General features: G+C 35.3%; 1 protein-coding gene across 2 annotated transcripts in view; it reads right to left on the reverse strand.

Annotated features, from left to right (window-relative positions):
• RPS6KA6 (ribosomal protein S6 kinase A6) overlaps positions 1-24,579 on the reverse strand; it is a 159,632-nt gene that overhangs the window by 31,710 nt on the left and 103,343 nt on the right. For both annotated transcript variants that reach the window (XM_032757236.2, XM_032757237.2), the window contains exons 14-20: positions 24,249-24,379; positions 23,711-23,833; positions 23,132-23,221; positions 21,835-21,993; positions 19,356-19,517; positions 15,506-15,582; positions 13,710-13,827 (exon numbers count right to left, since the gene is read on the reverse strand). In XM_032757236.2, the coding sequence (XP_032613127.1) occupies positions 13,710-13,827; positions 15,506-15,582; positions 19,356-19,517; positions 21,835-21,993; positions 23,132-23,221; positions 23,711-23,833; positions 24,249-24,379 (860 nt within the window). The remainder of the gene's footprint in view (positions 1-13,709; positions 13,828-15,505; positions 15,583-19,355; positions 19,518-21,834; positions 21,994-23,131; positions 23,222-23,710; positions 23,834-24,248; positions 24,380-24,579) is intronic.

Here is a 24,579-nt window from a genome sequence, read left to right on the forward strand (position 1 = left end):
ATGGACACAGGAAGGGGAACATCACACACTGGGGCCTGTTGTGGGGTGGGGGGTGGGAGGAGGGATAGCATTAGGAGATATACCTAATGTTAAATGACGAGTGAATGGGTGCAGCACACCAACATGGCACATGTATACATATGTAACAAACCTGCACATGTACCCTAAAACTTAAAGTATAATAATAAAAATGTTGAAGTCATCAAATGACTTCATATCAAAAGTATCAAAATTTTGTTACTTTCTTTAATGGAGCCTAGTTTTAATAGTACATAATATATTTGTTTTTAACCTCCCTCAGTATTATATAACAAGCTCTCCTTCACAGAATGACAAGCAGAGGATGAATGACAAATGAAAGCAAAAGTGCCATTCTTAAGTATTAAATAATACTCCCTAAATTTTCTTGGTAAATAAGAGAAAAATAAGCTCACCCACATTTTTAAAAAATCTGTCACTTTCATATGAATAATTTTTCATTTTTTTGAAGTAGATATGTTAGTGCTGGCCAGTTAAAAAAGAAATATACTGAGCTATGACAAAAATGATCACTTTTACATAATTAGTTAGGCATTTAGTTAGATGACCTAATTGGAAGAAAACCATTATTACCAAAAATTATTAATTTAATCTAACTTGGACCCCAAATACTTTAAGTTGGCCCATTTCTTGATTTTATTTTTGTTCCATTGATCTATTATTTTTTTCTTCAAATTTTAAGTTCTGGGGTACATGTGCATGATGTGCAGGTTTGTTACATAGGTAAACGTCTGCCATGGTGGTTTGCTGCACAGATTAACCCAACACTTAGGTATTAAGCCCAGCATGCATTAGCTATTTATCCTCAGCCTCTGCCTCCCCTGATCCCTGTAACAGGGCCCAGTGTTTGTTGTTCTCTGACATGTGTCTATGGGTTCTCATTGTTCAGCTCCTTTATACGTGAGAATACTCAGTGTCTGGCTTTCTGTTCCTGAGTTAGTTTGCCAAAAATAATGGCTTCCAGCTACATCCATGTCCCTGCAAAGAACATCCTTTTTATGGCTGCATAGTATTCCATGATATATATGTACCACATTTTCTTTATCCAGTCTATCATTGATGGGCATGTGGGTTGATTCCATTACTTTGCTATTATAAATAGTGCTGCAGTGAACATATGTATGCATGTATCTTTATAAGAGAATTATTTATATTCCCTTGGTTATATACCCAGTAATGGGATTGCTGGGTCAAATGGTATTTCTCATTCTAGTTCACTGAGGAAACACCACACTGTCTTCCATAATGGTTGAACTAATTTACATTCCCACCAACAATGTAAAAGTGTTCCTATTTCTGCACAGCCTTGCCAGCATTTGTTGTTTCTTGACTTTTTAATAATTGCCATTCTAACTGGTGTGAAATGGTATCTCAATGTGATTTTGATTTGCATTTCTCTAATTATCAGTGATGTTGAGTTTTACCTATATTTCTGGGTACATAAATGTCTTCTTTTGAGAAGTGTCTGTTCTTGTCCTTTGCCCACTTTTGAATGTTTTCTTGTAAATTTGTTTAAGTTCCTAGTAGACTGTAAATACTAGACCTTTTTCAGATGGATAGATTGAAAAACTTTTCTCCCACTCTGTAGTCTCTCTGTTCACTGACGATAGTTTCTTTTGCTGTGAAACAGCTCTTTAATTAGATCCCATTTGTCAGTTGTTTGCTTTTGTTGCAATTGCTTTTGTCATTTTTGTCATTGAAATCTTTGCCTGTTTCTATGTCCTGAATGGTATTGCCTAGATTTTCTTCTAGGGTGTTTATAGTTTTGGGTTTAACATTTAAGTCTTTAATCCATCTAATTTTTGTATAAGGTGTATGGAAGGGGTCCAGTTTCAATTTTCTGCATATGGTTAGCCAGTTCCCCAGCACCCTTTATTAAATAAGGAATCCTTTCCCCATTGCTTGTTTTTCTCAGGTTTGTCAAAGATCAGATGGTTGTAGACGTGCAGTCTTATTTCTGAGTTCTCTATTCTGTTCCATTGGTGTATGTGTCTGTTTTTGCACAAGTATCAAGCTCTTTTGGTTACCGTAGCCTTGTAGTATAGTTTGAAGCCAAGTAGTGTGATGCCTCCAGCTTTGATCTTTTTGCTTAGGATTGTCTTAGATATTTGGGCTATTTTTGGTTCCATATAAATTTTAAAATAGTTTCTTCTAATTCCGTGAAGAATGTCAGTGGTAGTTTAGTGGGAATACCCTTTAATCTATAAATTGCTTTGGTCAGTATGGCCATTTTCATGATATCAATTCTTCCTAACAATAAGCATGGGATGTTTTTCCATTTGTGTCCTAATTTCCATGAGCAGTGGTTTGTAGTTCCCCTTGAAGAGGTCCTTCACTTCCGTTGTTAGCTGTATTCATAGGTGTTTTATTCTTTTTGTAGCAATTGTGAATGGGAGTTCATTTATGATTTGTCCCTCTGCTTGCCTGTTGTTGGGGTATAGAAATGCCAGCAATTTTTGCAAATTGATTTTGTATCCTGAGATTTGCTGAAGTTGCATCAACTTAAGAAGCTTTTGGGCTGAGACGATGGGGTTTTCTAGATATAAGATCAAGTCATCTGCAAAGAAAGAAAATTTGACTTCTCTTTCTATTTGAATACCCTTTATTTTGTTCTCTTGCCTGACTGCCCTGGCCAGAACTTCCAATTATATGCTGAATAGGAGTGGTGAGAGAGGGCATCTTTGTCTTGTGCCTGTTTTCAAGGGGAATTCTTCCAGCTTTTGCCCATTCAGTATGATTTTGGCTGTAGGTTTCTCATATTATTTTCTTGATATTTTGAGGCATGCTCCTTCAGTACCCAGTGTATTGAGCGTTTTTAACCTGAAGTGATGTTGAATTTTCTGCATCTATTGAGATAATTGTGGTTTTTGTCTTTAGTTCTGTTTATGTGATGAATCACATTTATTGATTTGCATATGCTGAACCAACCTTACATCCTGGGGATTAAACCAACTTGACTGTGGTGGATAAGCTTTTTGATGTGCTGCTGAATTCAGTTTGCCAGTTTTTACTGAGGATTTTTGTGTTGATGTTCACCAGGGATACTGAACTGGAGTTATTTGTTGTTGTTACATCTCTGTCAGGTTTTGATATCAGGATGAATCTAGCCTCATAAAATGAGTTAGGGAAGAGTCCCTCTTTTTCGATTTTTTGGAATAGTTTCAGAAGGAATGGTACCAGCTCTTCTTTGTACCTCTGGTAGAATTCAGCTGTGAATCCATCTGGTCCTGGGCTCTTTTTGGTTGGCAGGCTATTACTGCCTCAATTTCATAACTCACAATTGGTCTATTCAGGGATTCAATTTCTTCCTGGTTGTCGCGGGAGGGTGCATGTTCCAGGAATTTATCCATTATTCTAAATATTCTAGTTTATGTGCATAGAGGTGTTTATAGTATTCTCTGGTGGTTGTTTTTATTTTTGTGGGATCAGTGGTGATATCCTCCTTATCATTTCTGATTGTGTCTACTGTCTATTTGATTATTCTCTCTTCTGTCTAGCTAGTTGTCTATTTTATTAATTTTGTTTTTTTAAAAATCAGCCCCTGGTTTTGTTGACTTTTTGAGGGGTTTTTGTGTCTCTATATCCTTCAGTTCAACTCTGATTTTGGTTATTTCCTGTATTCTCATAGCTTTGTGTTTGTTTGCCCTTGGTTCTCTAGTTCTTTCTGTTGTGATGTTACGTTGTTAATTTGAGATCTTTCTAGCTTTTTGATGTGGACATTTAGTGCTATAAATTTCCCTCAACACTGTTTTAGCTGAGTTTCAGAGATTCTGGTACATTGTCTCTTTGTTCTCATTAGTTTCGAAGAACTTCTTGATTTCTGCCTTAATTTCATTATTTATCCAGGAGTCATTCAGGAGTAGTTTGTTCAATTTCCGTGTAGTTGTGTGGTTTTCAGTGAATATCTTAATCTTGAGTTCTAATTTGATTGTGCTGTGGTCAGAGGACTGTTTGTTATGATTTCAGTTTTACTTTTTTTTTTTTGCATTTGCTGAGGAATGTTTTACTTCTAATTGCGTGATCAATTTTAAAGTAAATGCCACCTGGCAATGAGAAGAATGCATATTCTGTTGTTTTTTGGTGGAGAGTTCCAAAGATACCTATCAGGTCCTCTTGATACAGAGCTGAGTTCAAGTCCTGAAGGTTTTTGTTAATTGTCTGTCTTGACAATCTGTATAATATTGTCACAGGAGTTCTAAAGTCACCTACTATTATCGTGTGGGAGTCTAAGTCTCTTTATAAGTCTCTAATAACTTGCTTTATGAATCTGGATGCTCCTGTATTGGGTGCATATATATTTACGATAGTTAGGATAGTTAGCTCTCCTTGTTGACTTGAACCCTTTACCATTATGTAATGCCCTTCTTTGTCTTTTGTTTTTTTAAAGTGTATTTTGTCAGAAACTAGTATTGCGACCCCTGCTTTTTTCTGTTTCCTATTTGCTTGGTAAATTTTCCTCCAACCTTTTATTTTGCAACTATGTGTGTCTTTGCAGGTTAGATGGGTCTCTTAAAGACTGCATACTAATGGGTCTTGACTGTTTATCCAGCTTGCATTCTGTGTCTTTTAATTGAGGAATTTAGCCTATTTACATTTAACGTTAATATTGTTATGTGTGAATTTGGTCTGTCATTATGATGCTAGTTGGTTATTTTGCATACTTGTTTATGTGGTTGTTTCATAATGTAACTGGTCTGTGTACTTCAATGTGTTTTTGTAGTGGCTGGTACCAGTTTTTCCTTTTCATATTTAGTGCTTCCTTCAGGAGCTCTTGCAAGGCAGGCCTGGTCGTGAAGAATTCTGTAAGCATTTACTCATCTGAAAGAGACCTTATTTTTCCTTTGCTTGTGAAGTTTATTTTGCCCAGGTATGAAATTCTGGGTTGGAAATTCTTTTCTTTAAGAATGTTAAATATTGGCCCCCAAGCTCTTTTGGCTTGTAAGGTTTCCACAGAGAGGTCAGCTGTTAGTCTGATGAGTTTCCTTTTGTAGGTGACCTGGCCTTTTCTCTCTGGCTACGCTTTTTTCTTTCATTTCAACCTTGGAGAATCTGACGATTATGTTCCTTATGGTTGATCTTCTGGTGGAGTATCTTACTGGGGTTCTCTGGATTTCTTGAATTTGAATGTTGGTCTTTCTTGCTAGGTTGGGGAAGTTCTCCTGGATAATATCCTGAAGTGTGTTTTCCAACTTGGTTCTGTTCTCCCCATCTCTTTCCAGTACCCCAATCAGTTGGAGGCTTGGTCTTTTTACATAGTCCCATATTTCTCTGAAGTTTTGTTTGTTTTCATTCTTTTTTCTCTATTCTTGTTTGTCTGCCTTATTTCAGAAAGATAGTCTTCAAGCTCTGAGATTTTTTCCTCTGCTTAATCTATTCTGCTATTGATACTTGTGATTACATTGTGAAGTTCTTGTGTTTTTCAGCTCCATCAGGTCACTTATGCTCCTCTCTAAACTAGCTATTCTAGTTATCAGCTCCTGTTACCAGCTATTGTGTTATCATGATTCATAGCTTCTTTGCATTGGGTTACAACATGCTCCTGTAGCTCAACAAAGCTTGTTATTACCCACCTTCTGAAGCCCACTTCTGTCAATTCAGCCATCTCAGTCATTTGAAGGGGAAGAGGTCCTCTGGCTTTTTGAGTTTTCAGCATTTTTGCATTGATTATTTCTCATCTTTGTGGGCTTATCTATCTTTGATCTTTGAGGTTGCTGACCTTTGAGTGAGGTTTTTGTGGTGTCTTTTTCATTGATGCTGTTGTTTTGTGTTGCTTTCTGTTTGTTGTTCTTTTAAAAGTCAAGCCACTTTTCCATAGAGCTGCTGCAGTTTGCTGGGGGAATGCTCCACATCCTAGCTTTCATTGATTTTCCCTTACCTGGAAGTATCACTGGTGAAGGCTGTGAAATAGCAAAGATGACAATCTGCTCCTTACTCTGGGAGTTCTGTCCCATGGGGATACTGACCTGTTGCTGACCTGTATGCTCCTGTAGGAGGTGTCTGGAGATCCCTGTTGGGAGGTCTCACCCAGTCAGGAGGGATGGGATCAGGATCCCACTTTAAGAAACAGTCTGGCTGCTTTTTGGTAGAGCAGGTGTGCTGCATTGGGGGAACCCTTCCTTGTCCTGACCGCTTGGCCTCCCCAGAGACAGCAGGCTGGAAAGACTGAGTCGAACGACCTGCAGAGATGTTGGCTACCCCTCCCCCGGGGGCCCTGTCTCAGGGAGAAATCAGAGTTCTGTTCCAATAACCTTGGCTGGAGTGGCTGAAATTCCCATAGGGAGGCTCTACCCAGTGAAGAGGGATACATCGGGGTCCCAGTTACAGAAGCAGTCTGGCTATGATCTGGCACAGCAGCTGTGCTGGGTTGTGGGGGACTCTTCCTCCTCTAGACTGCCTGGACTTCCCAGAGCAGGCAGGCTAGAATGGCTGTTGACTGAACTTCAGTAACTGGTGCCACTCCTCCCCCCAGGGGCTCCATCCTAGGGAAACATCAAATTTCTCTCTCTATAACCCTGGCTGGAAGTGCTGAAGTCCTCCGGGGAGGACCTGTCCAGTGAGGAAAGATGGATTGGGGTCCCACTCAAAGAAGCAGTCTGGCAACAATCTGGCACAGCTGCTGTGCTGCTTCATCAGGGATTCCTCCTTGTCTGGACTGCCTGGACTCCCTGGAGCTGGCAGGTTAGAATGACTGACTCAACCAAACCAGAGAGTTGGTGGTCACCCCTCCCCCCGGAACTTGGTCCATCTCAGACCATTTCCAGCCCGTTGCTGCTGGTTGGCTGGAATTCCAAGCCAGTGGGTCTCAACTTGTGAGGTGCTATGGAAGTGGGGCCCACAGAATGATGCTGCCTGTCTTCCTGGATTCAGGTCCCTTCCTAGGATGGAAGTATAGATGGGTCTTCTGCCTTGCTGGAATTCCCAGAGCCAGAGTATGCAAAACTCTTGGGTCTTGGGTCTCTGTGTGTGCCTGAGCAGCTGCCCCACTGAGACTCCTCACAGCTCTGTATATCGAACCAAAGGCCCTGGTGGCATGGGCTCATGAGGGGATCTGCTGATCCATGGGTTGCAAAGATCCATGGGAGAAGCATGGTTCTCTAGGTGGGGTCACACAATCGCTCACCACTTGCCTTGGCTCTTGGCTAGGGGTGGGGGTTCCTTTGTCTCTGTGCCACTCTGAGGTGTGTCATCACCCCACCCTGCTATTCTTTGTCCTCCATGGGTCGAGTTGTCTGCCTAGTCAGTCCCAATGCAAGAAACTATATTTCAGTTGAAGGTGCTGAATTCACACACCATTTTCACTCCTCTCCATGAAAGTTGTGGACTGCACCTACTTCTAGTTGGGCATCTTGGCCCCTCTCAATGTACTCAGGTTTCTTATTTTTAACGTCCGCTTTAAATGGATAAAAGCCAGCAAAACTCCAAATACTTTGAACATACATGAATATAGGAGCATAGCAATTTTCCTATTCTCATAGTACTCAAATTTAATTCCAAATTAAAGGTTGGAAAATACTGATTAATAATTCATCACTTCTATTTTCAATGTAATCATGTGTCTGAGGTAAAACGTTTTTATTACTCATTCTGTAAGCATGTTTAATTGGTCAAATGTGTAACAATTCATATATCCTCAGTATAAATGAATAACTTCCATATATACTTAAGCAACACCTGCTTTGATCACAAATAATAATAAATATCTCTCAGAAAAAACAAGGGTTGATTTCTGATTATTGCATTTGCTAATGTACCTTCCTAGCTTGGCTTAGATAGTATAGTCTTTCACTAGTATAATTTGGCATGAGGCATTTGAAAACTATGGTACTACTATGAGTTCTAGATGAACTTCAATGTATTATTTTAACTGTAAAACTGCTCTGTAGTACAGATCATGTAAAGGATAATGTATTAGTCCATTCTCACACTGCTATGAAGACAGACCCAAGACTGGGAAATGTATAAAGAGGTTTAATTGACTCACAGTTTTGCATGGCTGGGACAGTCTCAGGAAACTTACAATCATGGCAGAAGGAGGAGGGCAAGCAAGGAAGTCAGGAAGGGAAATGAACGCAGGGGGAACTACCAAACACTTATAAAACTATCAGATCTCATGATAACTCATTCACTATCACAAGAACAACATGGGGAAAATTGCCCCCATGATTCAGTTACCTCCACCTGTTGTCTCCCTTGACACATGGGGATTATGGGGATTACAATTCAAGATGAGATTTTGAGTTTGGACACAGTCAAAACATATCAGGTAATAAGGTTCTGTATACTTCATGTCCATTACTACAGAAACAAAGTGGGTCAACAATAATAGCTTTCCTTCGAGCCTTCGATTGTTAAAGGGTTACAGACCTCTCATTCCTCCATTTAATCTACATGAAACAAGGTAGTAAATCCTTTTTTCCTCTAGGAAGTTTTCCCTAATGTGAATGGATTGAAAAGAGTACTAAACTGAAAATCAGTTCCAACTCTGCCACTCATTAATGTGCAAGTTAAATTCTATATGCCTTGGTTTATTTATCTGCAAAATGATGAGGTGAGGGACTACTTGCCTTCTAGCTCTATAAATCTGTAACCTGTAAATACATGAAAAAAGCATCTTCTATTAAAAGCGACTTCAAGCCAAAATGAAAAATAAACATTTATGTAAAATCTCACTGCTTACTGCAAATTATAGTCACTCACAATAGGACAACATCTGTATAAAATGTAGCAAAAACACTTGCTGTGTAAATTAACAATGCAAGATATACCAGAAGAAATGATTAGCTTATAAAAATGTATCCAATTGAGTACTCATTATGCTAGATGTGATAGAAAATGCAAAAATAAGTATGTTATTTAAGGCTTCCTAAGAGTGAAGAACAAAAATGTACCCAAGTGAATATATGACCAGGCAGAATGTGGTAAGTGCTCTAATAAAGTACATACCAAATAGTAATGGGAAAACAGTAGAGGAAAAGTAGAAGAAACAACAGATGCTGGTGAGGCTGTGGAGAAACAGGAATGCTTTTACACTGTTGATGGGAACATAAATTAGTTCAACCATTGTAGAAGACAGTGTGGTGATTCCTAAAGGATCTAGAACCATAAATACCATTTGGCCCAGCAATCCCATTACGGGGTATATACCCAAAGGAATATAAATCATTCTATTATAAAGATACATGCACGTGTATGTTCACTGCAGCACTATTCACAGTAGCAAAGACATGGAATCAACCCATATGCCCATCAATGATAGACTAAAGAAAATGAGGTAAATATATACCATGGAATACTATGCAGCCATTAAAAAAAACAAAAACAAAAACAAAAAAAAACAAGATCATGTCCGTTGCAGGGACATGGATGGAGCTGGAAGCTATTATCCTCAGCAAACTAACGCAGGAACAGAAAACCAAACACTCCATGTTCTCACTCATAAGTGGGAGCTGAACAATGAGAACACATGGACACAGGGAAGGAAACCACACACAATCAAGACCTGGTCCTGTTGGGGGAGGGGCGGGAGGAGAGTGAGCACCAGGATAAATAGCTAATGCATGCAGGGCTTATTACCTAGGTGATGGGTTGATAGGTGCAGCAAACCACCATGGCACACATTTACCTATGTAACAAATCTGCACATCCTGCACATGTATCCCAGAACTTAAAATTATAAAAAAATTACACTTTTCAAAAAAAAATATTCAGGGAACCAAGACCTCACCAAACAGACAAAATAAAGCACCAGGTGCTACATGAACAGGTGCTCAAAATCACTAATCATCTGGAAAATGGAAATCAAAACTGCAGTGAGGGCTGGGCACCATGGCTCAAGAATGTAATCCCAGCACTTTGGGAGGCCGAGGTGGGTGGATCACGAGGTCAAGAGATCGAGACCATCCTAGCCAACATGGTGAAAGATCATCTCTACTAAATATGCAAAAATAAGCTGGGTGTGGCGGCACCTGCCTGTAATGCCAGCTACTCAGGAGGCTGAGGTGGGAGAATCATTGAACCTGGGAGGCAGAGGTTGCAGTGAGCCAAGATCATGCCACTGCACTGCAGCCTGGCGACAGAGTGAGACTCGGTATCAAAAAAAAAAAAAAAAAATGCAATGAGACATCACCTCACTCCAATCAGAGTGGCTACTAACAAAAAAATCAAAAGATAAGTGTTGACAAAGATGTGGAGAGATGGGAACCCTCACACACTGCTGGTGAGAATGCAAATTAGCACAGCCATTATGGAAAACAGTATAGTGGTTCCTCAAAAAATTCTACCATATTATCCAGCAATCCCACTGCTGGATATATATCCAAAGGAAATGGAATCAGTATGTAGAAGAGCTATCTGCACACTCATGTTCACTGCAGCATTATTCACAATAGCCAAGATATGGAATCAACCTAAGTGTCTATCAACACATGAATTGATAAAGAAAATATAGTGTGTACATACACAATGAAATACCATTCAGCCATAAAAAAGAATGAAATCCTGTCATTTGTGGCAACGTGGATTAACCTGGAGGACATTGCGTTAAGTGAACTAGCCAGGCACAGAAAGACAAATACCACATGATTTCACTTATATGTGGAATCTAAAACATTGTTCTCATAGAAATAGACAGTAGAATAGTGGTTACCAGAGGATGGGGAGTGGTGGGTGAGGAGATGGTGAGAGATTGTTCATTGGGTACAAGTTAATCTTTTTAAAAGAGACAAAAGAAGAGGTAATAAATAATCTATGTCTGATGGGCAGCAAATGTCACAGTTCTCACAACTAAAGGGCACTAGTTTAAGAGGTTATGGGAAACTGAACAACAGTTTACTTTCACGCCTAGTTTAAAACAAAGGTAAGCAGTAGAACTGTTAAAATGTACATAAGATAGTTTCTTAAAAGGTTCTCATAGCTCCTAGAAGTTTCAAAGACAGAACTAAAGTCACCCGATCCATAAAAAGGGATTATCTAAGAGACCTTATGAGATATGTCAACAATACCCCTAATATCTTTTGCTATGAGAAGTTTTCCAGATTACCAGGCTAAAAGAGACGTAAGAATAAAACCAAGCTTTAATATGTATTATCACTTAAACACCAGATAGGCCTAAACATAAAATACATGGAACATAGAAAACTGAAAATTTGAGCACAATTGGCATGTTAAGTCCCCATCTATTTCAGCAGATTTTTTTTTTTTGCATTTTTAAAATAGATCAGTTTTATTCTGCTAGTTCCATAAAAAAACAATGTAAACACAAGCGTTCTGTACATCTTGCTAGTGAATTCACATAACGCTTAGTTCCCTAATCCTTTGACCTCCTCAATTTCTCCAGTTATTTTCTGTTTGGACCACTGGCCACAGGAGTGGAGTGGGGTTGGGGCTTAGGAGAGAACAATGTGGCTTTTTGGTATGACTTGTTTTATTGCTTGCCCTTTCAGCACACTCCCGTTACTCCTAACACAAAGTTTGAGATTTAAGCCCTTAAACCTATAGGAATCACCATCAGTTTTTTCTTTTTCTGTTTGTTTGTTTGTTTTGCATAGGCATTACTAGGTTAGTAACAGGAGACTGGTATAGAAAGTGGTGAGGAGTCGAAGCCAACAAATTGCTTTAAACACAAGATGAAAATGCTCTGTTCTGTCCACACAAAGAATCACCTAATACTGGTGTGAGGCATCTCACTTAGCTGTGGAGAAGTCCTTGGAATTGTATCTCAGAAAGACATTTCCAGCTTTAAGTCAGTAAACCTTTTGGCAACGAGCTAACTGCCTTAAAGGGGAAAAAAAAAAAAGAGTTCTACTTTAAAGACCTTGCAAGTGGAGGCCGGGCGTGGTGGCTCACGCCTGTAATCCTAGCACTTTGGGAGGCCGAGGCAGGTGGATCACGAGGTCAGGAGATGGAGACCATCCTGGCAAACATGGTGAAACCCCGTCTCTACTAAAAAAAATACAAAACATTAGCCGGGCGTGGTGGCGGGCGCCTGTAGTCCCAGCTACTTGGAGAGGCTGAGGCAGGAGAATGGCGTGAACCCGGGAGGCAGAGCTTGCAGTGAGCCGAGATCGCACCACTGCACTCCAGCCTGGGCGACAGAGCGAGACTCTGTCTCAAAAAAAATAAAAATAAAAATAAATAAATAAATAAAATACCTTGCAAGTGGAGAACTTGTTCTACAAAGATTCTTGGAAATGTTAGCAGAGATAACTGACATGGGTAACTGTGAGCCAACCAGGAACTGTCAACAGCCCAATCTCAGCAGATATTTTTAAAAGGAACACAGGAGATTCACATGCATGGCTTTAAACATTAAAATTGATCCTTGGTAAAACGTATTTTCTGAAGCATAAACTGGATGACTATAAAATACATATTTAATGAATAATACTAGTAGTTCTAATCACATTACATGGGGAAATCTTGCAAATTACAAATAAACCAAATTGCATAGAAATGAATTTTGGAGTTATAAGGAACCAAAGAAAGATTAGCACTCAGTTTTCCTAGCTTCCATTCAAGTGTTCCTTCTACTATAGCACACAGCATACTCATACTAAGGTTAAGATCCAAGCACAATCCCTTGTCTGTTTTTCTAATGTTTAAAAGTTAGTGACAAATCCCCGGTTTATTTATGCTGACAACGATCAGGATGCTGGAATTACTTCGCAATGTATTCTACAAACTGGCTAGTGTTCTTGAGATAATTAGCACATATTAACTATAAGCAATTACTTTTGTCATAAAATGTGTTCTACTTCAAATTGTAGCTTAAAAGGTTCCAGGACCTAAAAGCCACATGGTGACAAGTGATGAGTTTTCATTTAAAACTTAAAATTTAAAAAATTATAAATGTAAGAAATTAGTTTTCAAGCCTGGATTGACTATTTTTTTCCCCCAAATAAATAAGGCCAGTTATGCTGAAACTTCACTAATATGGCAGCCACTGGCCACATGTGGCTATTAAGTACTTAAAATGTGGGTAGTCCATATTCACACGGCTATAAGTATAAAATATACAGTACATTTTGAAGACTCAGTAAGAAAAAGTATAGAATATTTAAATTTTTATATTGATTAGATGTTGAAGTAATAGTATTTTGGATATATTAGATTAAACAACATATATTACTAAATTTAATTTCACTTAAAAAAATTTAATGTGGCTACTAGAAATTTTTAAATTATGTATTTGCCTTGCATTATATTTCTACTGGACCACTCTAAGCCATCAGGAATGAATATCCAGGTGCCACAGATACATAGTCCATTCATTCTCTAAGAATAAGTTAGCATTATAAAAATTGTCTACATAATCAAGTCAATTTCTGAGCTAAAAGAAAATGATATGGAAATACATGGTAAATCTAGAAATAAGCTTTAATTGGCTTTAAATATATCCTGTTCCCAAATTTTACATTTTTGGTTTTGGTTAATACAGGAACTAGTTAATATTCCCTGCACATATGTAAATTGACCAGAAAGGAAGGTGGCCCAGAAACATGGTAAAACCAAAAGCTATCCTTTGTATATTGTTCAATTCACTCATAGATGTGTTAATTAAAAACACTTACATATGACACCATCAGATACTCTGCAAACACACACTAAGCTATGACTTAGGGATTTTAGCAATTTAACATGAATGCAACAAAACAAAACATTATAATTTATACCTTTGCTCCGTCTGAAATATTGTCCCAGTTTCCACCACTCAAAGAGAATTTTCCATTGCCTATACGCAGCAGTATCTCTTCAGGAGTATCATTGGGGCCATTAGCAAATGGAGTGTAGCTATTAATAAAATAGATTTTAATAGACGCTAGAGGGTAACATACCCAAACAATGAAAGAGATACAAATATTTACTACATGCAAATATTTACTTCAGCGAATAAAAATATCATCTCATATTTCCTTTCGCTGTTAAAGTCAAATTTTATATTTCAAACCATAAATTTAACCTTAATAAAATTTTTAATAAAATGGAGAATCTTGTTTACACCTATTATTTCTTTTGTCTTTGATCAGCTAATCAATGTAAAATAAAATAAAGGTGGCTTTTCATGTAAAGCTTCAATCTTAAAACTAGACAACACTAAAACACACATATTCCAGGCATAGGTTAGCAAACAAATATACCTAGTAAAAAGAAAATGTTAATTTCATATATTCATAATATATTTATTGTCTTGTTTCAATTTATTCATTAACATTTCATCATTATCATCAGTGGAAATGGTTATCATTACTTTTTATTAATATCTATGGAAACTTGGTTGGTTAAATATTTATATCGACACAAAACTCCATAGCCATTACATTTATTATGTAGATCAATGATGTAGATTGTGTTTGATATGCAAACTTTAGCTACCCTTAACTTCAGTATTTACTGTTGTCTATAACTAAATATTTTGCATACATTTGTAATACCTAAAAGTATGTGAAATGTACTGAGATGTGTAATTAACACCAAGCCATTAAACAATTTAGAGTCACCTTTTTTTTTTATTATTATACTTTAGGTTTTAGGGTACATGTGCACAATGTGCAGGTTTGTTACATATGTATCCATGTGCCATGTTGTTTTGCTGCACCCATTAACTCGTCATTTAGCATTAGGTATATCTCCTAATGCTGTCCCTCCCCCCTCCCCCCACCCCACAACAGTCCCCGGAGTGTGATGTTCCCCTTCCTGTGTCCATGAGTTCTCATTGAGTCACCATTTTTATAACATATTTATAGAGCTCTTGGTATGTCAAGCATATTTAAACTATACTAAATGCACTCTTTAAAATATATGTCTAAGTACATTATAATTACTTGCTAAACTTGGCCATTTTCTCTATCACAACCCTCTTAGAATAATTTCTACAGCTGTAAGTTTTCACTTCTAAATAAAAGTGCTACTCATTATTGAGAGTAAAATAGTACTTGTATTATTTGTAAAATATCAACATTAACATAGTCCAATTGTTATTACATTTGTTTTGAGCTTTTCTTTATCCTTTCAAGGGAAGGTAGTTGTGTTTCTGCAGTTTAGTATTGTCACTATTTAGATTTGCACAATCTTACTAAATCTCTAGTGCCAGAATAGTTAGAATTCAAGTGCTTAAAAAGACATCAACTCAGTATCAACAAGTTCAGTGGGCAAGTTGTTGGTGAAACATGCAATTATTTTATGATTAAATAAATATTTTCAAGATTAAAATAGAAATGCACTTTATTTTTAAAAGTTTTAGTTCTGGGTGACAACTGCCTTTTAAAATTATTATGTCATAAATTAGTAGTGCCTCATTCTACACCTTGCTTTATGTTTTTTAATTTTATGAGTAACAATCAATATTAATATTTTGAAATGTAAATGGCATTTTCCTTAAAGTTATTTTTAATCTATTCTCTTTCTAGATGAAGATATACAGATGAAATTCAAATAACAACGTTAATGCTTTTGAATATATGTTTCTTACCCAGCCAACATTGTGTAAAAAAGGACTCCTAAACTCCAGATATCACAAGCAGCATCATATCCCTGTTGCATAAGAACCTAAGAAAGAAATACTCATCATATGGTGTTACTCAATATAAACTCAATTTTCTCCCAAAGAAGTTGTTTTACTTCTAATAATCTCACAAAAGTTCATAATATAAAAACTTCAACCATTTTATGCACTTGTAGTAAAGACATAACCCCTGACACTTCAATGAGTTTTCTCTGCTAATCTTAGGAAACCAGATATAGAGAAATCTAAACTTAAGATTAATACATACAGATATTTTAATGTATACTATATACAGTACTGAGGCTTTTAATTCTGTCACTGATTCTAAGAGGTAGATAATATTCCAATTTTGAAGATGAGGAAACTGAAGTGAATGTTAAGTAACTTACCCAACATTACAAAACTAGTAAGTAGTAGAACACGAAGTCTTACTTAAGCCTGTGTTTTTAATATCTATGATAACTGCCTCTTTACTACACAAGATATGGCAAGATAATATATGATCTCACAAAAGCAGAATGAATTTATATTTTACCATACAACGCCAATGTCTTGAAAACAGCAGTATATTTCTGGACCACAAGCACGCATTTGAAAAATACTGAATGGCTTCATTATTTTTCATACAATTTAGGAAGTTGTTTTTTGGGGCCAGTGTTAATAAAAATCAAATAATACGTTTGCTATGTATCCATGTGAGATTTAGCTACAAAGTTAATAGAATTCGTTAGAAAAATAAAGAGATGAAATGAGGCCATTTTCTTTTCATTTAGAAAAACAAGCCCACTGCTAAAGCCTCTAGGCATAGGAACAAAATAGAAACATTATTAATGCATTAACACTGGGGATTATATAACCACCAGCATGAATTTCTCATCTATAAAAGGCTAAAAATGTAGTGTTTGGCTTTGAGAACTGCCAAACATGAATAACGAGTATATAACAAACTTAAAATTTGAAATATGCTTTTTTCCTAGTCTTAGTGTATTCATAAAAACACACATACGTGAAAAATTAAGAGGGTAAAGAGGATATAAAAATATAATTGGCTTATATAAATAATACAAGTAGGGAACTATAAAGTACTTAACAAATAAGGTATAGCTAAACCACTCACATCATGGTAAATGTTAAGTTGGCATACTCTAGTAAAACATAGACTTCTACTGATTTTATTCCCTTATCTCTTCATTTTTCTCGTCACATCTTAGAGTTCCAGTCATCACCATGTTTTCCCTGATTCCCTTAGGAAGCTTTTTAAAGTTTCCCAAGTGATCCAACGCATAGCTAAGGTTGAGGGCCACTGCATAGAAACTACTTGGACAGATGAGAGTTAATCAAGTCGGCTGTAGGTACCATATACTCCTATAACCTTCCTAGTTATGAGGACAGACTTGTACAGGAGGTATCATATTGCTTAATTAGGGCCAAACATGACAAACTTGTTTTAGGTAAAGAAGAACCAGTCCACTTTTTTTCTAGAGCTAATCTCAATGCCCTTATAAAAGTGAGCACATAATCATAAAAGAAACAAGGCAGAGTGGTAGGATGAATGAAAGAGTACAGAGGTTATGTTTCACACCTTTTTACTTGTATCAAGTTAAATACAAAGATAGAAGTCACAATTAAAGTAGTCAGTGGCATAAGTCTCTCTCTCATTTGGCTTCCCAAGTCAGCAGAAAGTAACATACACAGAGCTCCTCATTCCTGTTGTTCAAATCAATTAACGTTTGGGGCAAACTATATGACAGCCCAGAGAAAGAGCAAAGGAGAGTTAACTTCAAAATTAGTTTATAAAAAGCTGCAGACACAGTATCCCTCAACTTTTTTGTAAGCCCCATTAATTCAGGAACTTCTTTAACCTCAGTAGCCTTCAATAACAGTTGAATAATATAACATAGTGGGGCTTCATCACTCAAAAATAAAACTTTCAAAGTATTTTGAAAATACAAATACTAGTCAAAGGTAGTTCAAGCACTAGTCAGAGAGAAGTGGTCTCCAGATGCCCACCTGAAAACCTTCACTATTACAATGGTAAAGGTGTCTTACTACAGTGTACGTCTGTTGGGAAAAAAACATCAATGGGCTGTATTCTACTCTCTGGGTTTGCTTACCTAACCATTAATCTAAAACTGTTTACCTAACCATTAATCTAAACACGGACATATTATATATTTTTCATTTTAATGTCTGCTGTTGATATGTTCATACGGTACATATTCACCTTTAACATTTTTCCAGTGAGAAGTTGCCATAATACTAAGTAGTTTAGGTCCACAAGATTAAGTCAATATTAAATATTTGGCTATTAAAATGGTTATTCTATACTCTGCTCTTATGTCTACTGTATAAATCTGTTACAATATTTATGAGGACCTTTATGATGACCATATATGCTATACATAATAGAAGAGCACTATCTCAAATATTCTGTCCTCCTATCCTATAAAACCACTGAAATGTCCTAAAAAGGCTAATATTTTTTATGTCCAGGCTATTATCTCATACACCTTCGGGCAGTACAATCTATTGTAACAGATAAAAACTTGTACATTATTTTATGAATTTTATTAAAATATAGATTAAATCACATTCTCTGGATACATACATAATTTCTTAGTCAAATCTCTTATCATAAAAAGCTTATAAAACAGATGTTCTGCCTGTTCTTCAATATCAGTATAGTATTTTCTATATTTCTATTTTCATTATTACAGTTATTTTTGTAGTAGCTACTTTAAAATACAGACTGATTTACATTAAAATACAAGTGGCTTATTGTTAATATATCTGATGTGCAATATTTCCCTGAAAAAGCTAGTATTTGACATAAAAGTAAAATCATAAAATATATAGAAGATAGGAATTCTTCTCAAATTATTATACTCTGCTTCTCCTTTGATTTGACACATCAATTTTTTCAAATCTGAAGAGTTTTAGGTATTTTGATTTTCATTGAATAGGTAATTACATGTCAGTATTATCCTTAACATATAAGAACAACTACTGACTTAACAAAGAAAGCTTATAAAGAACTTATATGGCCAATGCCATCTCTTGATTCATTTTTCCCCAACTTTACTTTCACTGCTATGGAAATTGCTACTGTCAAAGCTCCCATCCCCATGGTTAGAATGAATGTTACAGCTTCTCAAATGTGAAATCTGTACCAGAGCCTCCCCTTTCCTGACTCTTCTCCCTAAGAGCATCACCTTTCCTGACTCTTCACCCTAATATTTAGATATAAATATTATTTTCCAAGAAAAATCCCCACGGCTTACAAAAATCCCTGTGTGGCTATTTTCTCCAGGAGTCAGAAGATCCTAAAGACAATCGAGGATGGCACTGCCCTTATATGTTATTTATAATGCTAATCGATATAAATTACCTAATGTTCAGTACAATTTAACATACCTGATGAATCTATCCTAGCTTTGTTTTTAAGTGAATGCTGGGTCTTGAATAAGTCATTGAAGTACCTCGAGCTACAGTTTGCTCATTTAGAATACATAATATATTGAAGCTGTGGCTATCTTTACCCTACCTCCCAACTCTAAAATGATATGATTCTGAAATTAGTATATAACCCAACAGAATAGAATAGCCTGATTATTACATTCTGGTTGGTTTTAGATACTAGTTACTAGTGTAAATATTTATATTAGGGGCTATGAGAATTCACTGATCTAAAGAACTTTAAAACTGAAAAGGGCAAGATAACAGCTTTTATCTGCCTACCGTAACATTCACATGGCATCATATAGATTCAACTAAAGGAAAAGAATGAAAGGCAAATGGTGAAGTTTTTAAGGAATACCTCAGGTGCAACAAAGTTTGCAGTGTAGCATGGAGTTAAGAGAAGTCCATTTTCTCCTCGAAGTTGTTTTGCAAACCCAAAATCACATATCCTGATTGAATCTGCACTGGCTGATTCATCCATGTATAAAATATTACTAGGTTTAAGATCACGATGAACAACCTTGAATATAAAGGAAAAAAGCATTATATCTATATAATTAACTAAATATCTGAGAAATAAAACATTATATCTATGTAATTAACTAAATATCTGAGAAAAAGAAACTTTCCAAATTACAAGATTTTGAAAATGACATTTTGCTCAAGCTTAATAGCCTAAAATATACACAGGAAATTATCTCTGTCAGATAGATGTTCCAGTTTCTATTACCTCAAAAGCCACTAGTTTTGTTAACCATTTCTAATCTCAATATATCTAAGCTCAATTCTCAGATCCACTTTTGGGCATGCCATAATTTATATCACTTAGCGTTATACATAACATATAAGAACAGTTCCTGACTTACCAACTAAACTAAGTTTAGACTTAGTCCCTAATGGACTAAGACCCTACTCAACACCCCCCTCCTTGCAGTAAACAACCATAAAACCTGGATATAATACAAAAATCAACTATCTGAAGGCACTGGAGAATGAACAGAAGCAGATATACTCTGATGAAGAGTACACACTTTGTTGAAGGAGGGAACACAGGAAACTATACAAGGAGGTTTCCATATCTGTGGCTTTTAGCCAGGGTTTAAGTGCAATCCCTATGGTACATAGCGGTGGTAAAGACATGTGGAAAAACCCTCAGTCCTTCTGGCTTAGAGGACCAGGAAGGAGATGCTGGAAAACTCTGAATGCTGAGTGGAGGAATATTATAAAGGAAAGAGCCAGAACTGATCCTTGAATCAAAAATGTGTGGAACAGGATCAAAATAATTTGTATAAAGACAAATAATATGAACAAAAACCAGAGCTGCTGGCCCCAAAACTGGTTTTCAGTTCAAGCCCAGCCAAGAAAATTACCCACTTAAACAAATGAAACAATAATAACTACTGGAGAAAAATAATGAAATATGAAAATCTCTATAACTGATTATCATAATGCTTAGGATACAATCCCAAATTATCTGGTATACAAAGAACCAAGAAAATGGAACACAGTCTTAAGAAAATCAATAAATTCTGATTCGAAGATGAACCATGCTAAAACAGATAAGGATTTTAAAGTGACTATCATAATGATCCTCATAATGATCCTCAACAAAGTAAAACAAAACATGCTTTCAATGCATTAAACTCTCAGCAAAAAAAAAGGAAGTCTTGGCAGAAAAATAGAAATAATAAAGAAGAAACAAATAAAATGTAGGACTGATTTAAAAAAATGCTGAAATTCCCCCATGTGATAAGTTCCCTACTAGTACTATCAATTTCATGTAAGTTACCCTTACCTTTAATCAGAGTTTACTATGCTAAAGCTCTTTAAGGACAAGGACCAGGTCTCACTCATGTTTGAATCCACAAGACGTTTTACAATGCCTAGCATGTAGAAATGCTCAATATGTGTCTTATTAATTTAGTTAATTGAAGTAAGAACCTGAAGGTTCATACAATAATAAAGAAGAGATGCCTATGATGCTCTTCTCAAAAATTCTCTTCATGCTTTATTTTAGAGAGGGTTGATAAAGACAATCAAATAATTAAATTCTAAAAAGCTACTGCTTTAGCATTATATATTTCAAAATACTGAAAATACATCTTATTAAACCACACAGAAAATTGAGTACTAGTTTATTTTTATTAATTATAAGAGGCGCTCATGCAGAGTTTTCATTATGTCAATTCTAAACTGCCATTTTAAATTTCTTTATTAAGTTGGTACATATCTACTATTACAACTGATTCAAACTTAAATTTTTAAATTACTTCCTACTTTTTTTATACAGTTATATATATATTAAAAGTTGCCTTTTTTTGTAACTCAGTTCATTTGCCTTCTTTATGAAAGAACAGGAAGCAAAATAACAAGCCTGCCCCTTCACCACAAAATTTAATATAGTAAAACTTCAAATGTTTAGAATACACATTTCTTACTGTATTTAGGGAAGGAGCTGGCAAAGTTCAAGATACATGTTAGGTAACCTGAACTTTATATGTTAGGTAACTTGAATAATAGTCATTGTATGTCTTTGGTTAATTCTTTTATGTTTGACTTTTAAGTCTAAGTTTCATAATTTCAAGGTCAAAGTTAGGTACATTTATATAATTCAAACCACTTTTTAAATGAATATGGTATTAAATCAGGGCCAATTGGCAGACAGAAAATAATTATTTCCTAAATCCATAAACTTCACTACATTGTGAGTTCTATTAGGATATTCTCTATAGAAATATATGTGAATAAAAGCAATTTATTTTAGGTGGCAGCATCTCCTATATTTTTATGAAGATATAGGTCCCAGAATAGAAAGAAAAAAGTTAACTACAACTTACTCCTTGACAATGAAGGTAGTCAACTGTCTTACTTATTACATATAGTATATCACTAGCCTCCCGTTCCGAGAAACATTTTTGTTTGAGAATACGGTCAAGTAACTCTCCTCCTTTCATTAAGTCCGTCACAAGGTAAACGTATCTACCATCATCAAAGACCTACGAAAGAACGCAGTTTTAAAATGTTATTATTTATAATTACAATTCTATAATTCTTAAATTATATTTTAATTACATTTACCTTTCTGCTAGACTTCCCTCTAGTATTAGAAACAAAAAAGACATTATTCCTTTACTGTTAATGCAGTACAGGCTGTACTAAAGGTTGAATTGGCTAAACAATCACCTTCACAGTCCCATGAAACCATGTTAAACATATAATTTTATTATCTTTTGACATTATAGGTTGCAGTTCATCAAAGAAAGAAATTAAAAAATAGAACTCTGTGCCTCTCAAATGACCTCTATCTCATGTTTTTTTTTTTTTTTTACTGTATTATAGCTACTTCTCTTCCCCAAACACAAGCTTCCTTCTGAAAGTAAATATATTATTTATTTTTTATACCCTTCCCTCAGTCCATTATCTGATTTGGTATCTTAAATATTGGTTGAATTCCAATAGTATACCAAGGAAAACAAATAAGAAAAGTATTTATACACTTTTCACTCAGGGCATGTATGATAAACACACACACACACACACACACCACAGTAGTTTAAAGATTACAAATCAAAGTGCCTATCATTTTCTGACACAAATTGATCAAGGTGATAGTTGACTTTTCTGTCTTGTATAAAGAGAAAAGAACATTATCTCCTTACGTGAAAAGTGAGCATTCAGTAACAATGAGTTATATATTCATTTTACAAAACTATAGACTAATACTATTTCACTCCAGAAACAATCCATAATGCTATAGCCAATTACTATACAATCAAGAAAGTAAAATATTTCGAGAATTTGGCAGAGCCCCAATCTCCTGTATCTTCTGTATTGATAGCACTACAGAATAATAAATGGTGTTAGCTACAATGTTAACTAGTTAACCAGCCAGAATATATTCATGTAATGAGGAAATTCTCATTTACCAATCATCATAGTTATTTTTGATATTCTATAAGACTAGGAGTATAGAATCATGGGAAAAAAAGAATTAAAGTGGCAATTTAAGAGTCTTGAGATTTTTGAGGCATGAAAATAAATATGCTAAAGACATTAAAAGTTTCAATAAGAAAAATAAAGTTCCAATTCATAACTTCATTAGCTTAGCTGATACCCAAATTTAGAAATACCTACATCCTTCAAAGTAATAATGTTGGGATGTTGTCCATAGCGCATCAATATTTCAATCTCTTCTGAAGGGTCTCGCTTACTTTTGTCAATGATCTAAGAAATAAGAAAAAAAGAAAAATATCTGAGGCAAACAAATTATTTTGTCTAAAATGAGTATTTTCAATTTGGTTATATTTTTGAAGAAATGCTTAAAAACTCAAGAACAATGCTTACCTCATATTATTTTAACATTTAAAAACCTAAGTAAAAAACTTAACAGAAAAAAAGAACATTTTAACATTATATCCTATTTCACTGAAACTGTACCAACGATGACGTGATTGTAATTGTCGCAACTGCTCAATCTTAACATAATACATGTATAACAAAATTATTCAAATGCAAAAATTCATGAAATACACTTTTCCTACATAACAAAGGCTTGAAAAGAAATTCAAAAATGAAAATATTAAGTCTCGGAGTTCTTTCTCATCATCTTATCTTTCCTATCTTCATTTACTCCACTGAAAATGTTTGTCAGTTGACTCATAATTTAAATTACATGCATAAAACAAACAAGAAAGTTAGGCTCAGAGACAATACCTTCACTGCAAATTCCATGTTGGTAGTTGCATGTATGCATCGCTTGCAAACAGAGTAGGAGCCAACACCAATATCCTCTTTCAATTCATATACTTCACCAAATTGTGCAGCATTTCCATTTATCTGTTTATTTTTAAAAAGTAAAATACTAAGGAGAATGAAATATTTTCACATTTTTGTTCTTTTGTCCTAAATATACATTCATCTTAAGCCTTAAACTAGAATAATTCATTCTACAGAAGTTTTATCGACATTTATAAATGGCATGAACCAATCCTTTCTTGATACCCACAGGCAATATAATAAATCAACTAGCTTATACATCACCCTTCTATTTTATTCAAAAGAGGCCACATAAATACAATTAAAAGTTACCACTGTCTGCTCTTTTCCAAAACACACAGGGACACATTTAATTCATGATTTATACCAAGAGATAAAGTAGTTAAAAATCACTTAAAAAATGATTAAAAATACATCAGCAATAACAGAGAAGTAATTATCCCAAAACTGAATAATGTGATTAAGTGGAATTTACCTGAACAATTGGTAATACATTTGCACTTGTGATAGGAGTGATTTTATATTCTTCTGCAATAGAAGTTGCAACAAAGCTGAATCCTTTGAAGAGCTGATGAGCATTTGCACTGGCTGGCAAACCGGGAGAATCTAATGTCCAAATAATTACATTTAATTATAACTACACACAGAATTCTATGATATAAAGTGTCAGAATTTCTTTAACTATAAAGGAAACCATTAAATGCTACTATCTAACATATTATATATTTGATTTATTATATATTATCTGTCTCCTCCCATCTGTATACATGCTCCATTTTATTTTTTTTTTATTTTTTTATTTTTTT

This window comes from Hylobates moloch, unplaced genomic scaffold (genome assembly GCF_009828535.3).
Source record: "Hylobates moloch isolate HMO894 unplaced genomic scaffold, HMol_V3 SCAFFOLD_7, whole genome shotgun sequence".
Classification (NCBI taxonomy): domain Eukaryota; kingdom Metazoa; phylum Chordata; class Mammalia; order Primates; family Hylobatidae; genus Hylobates; species Hylobates moloch.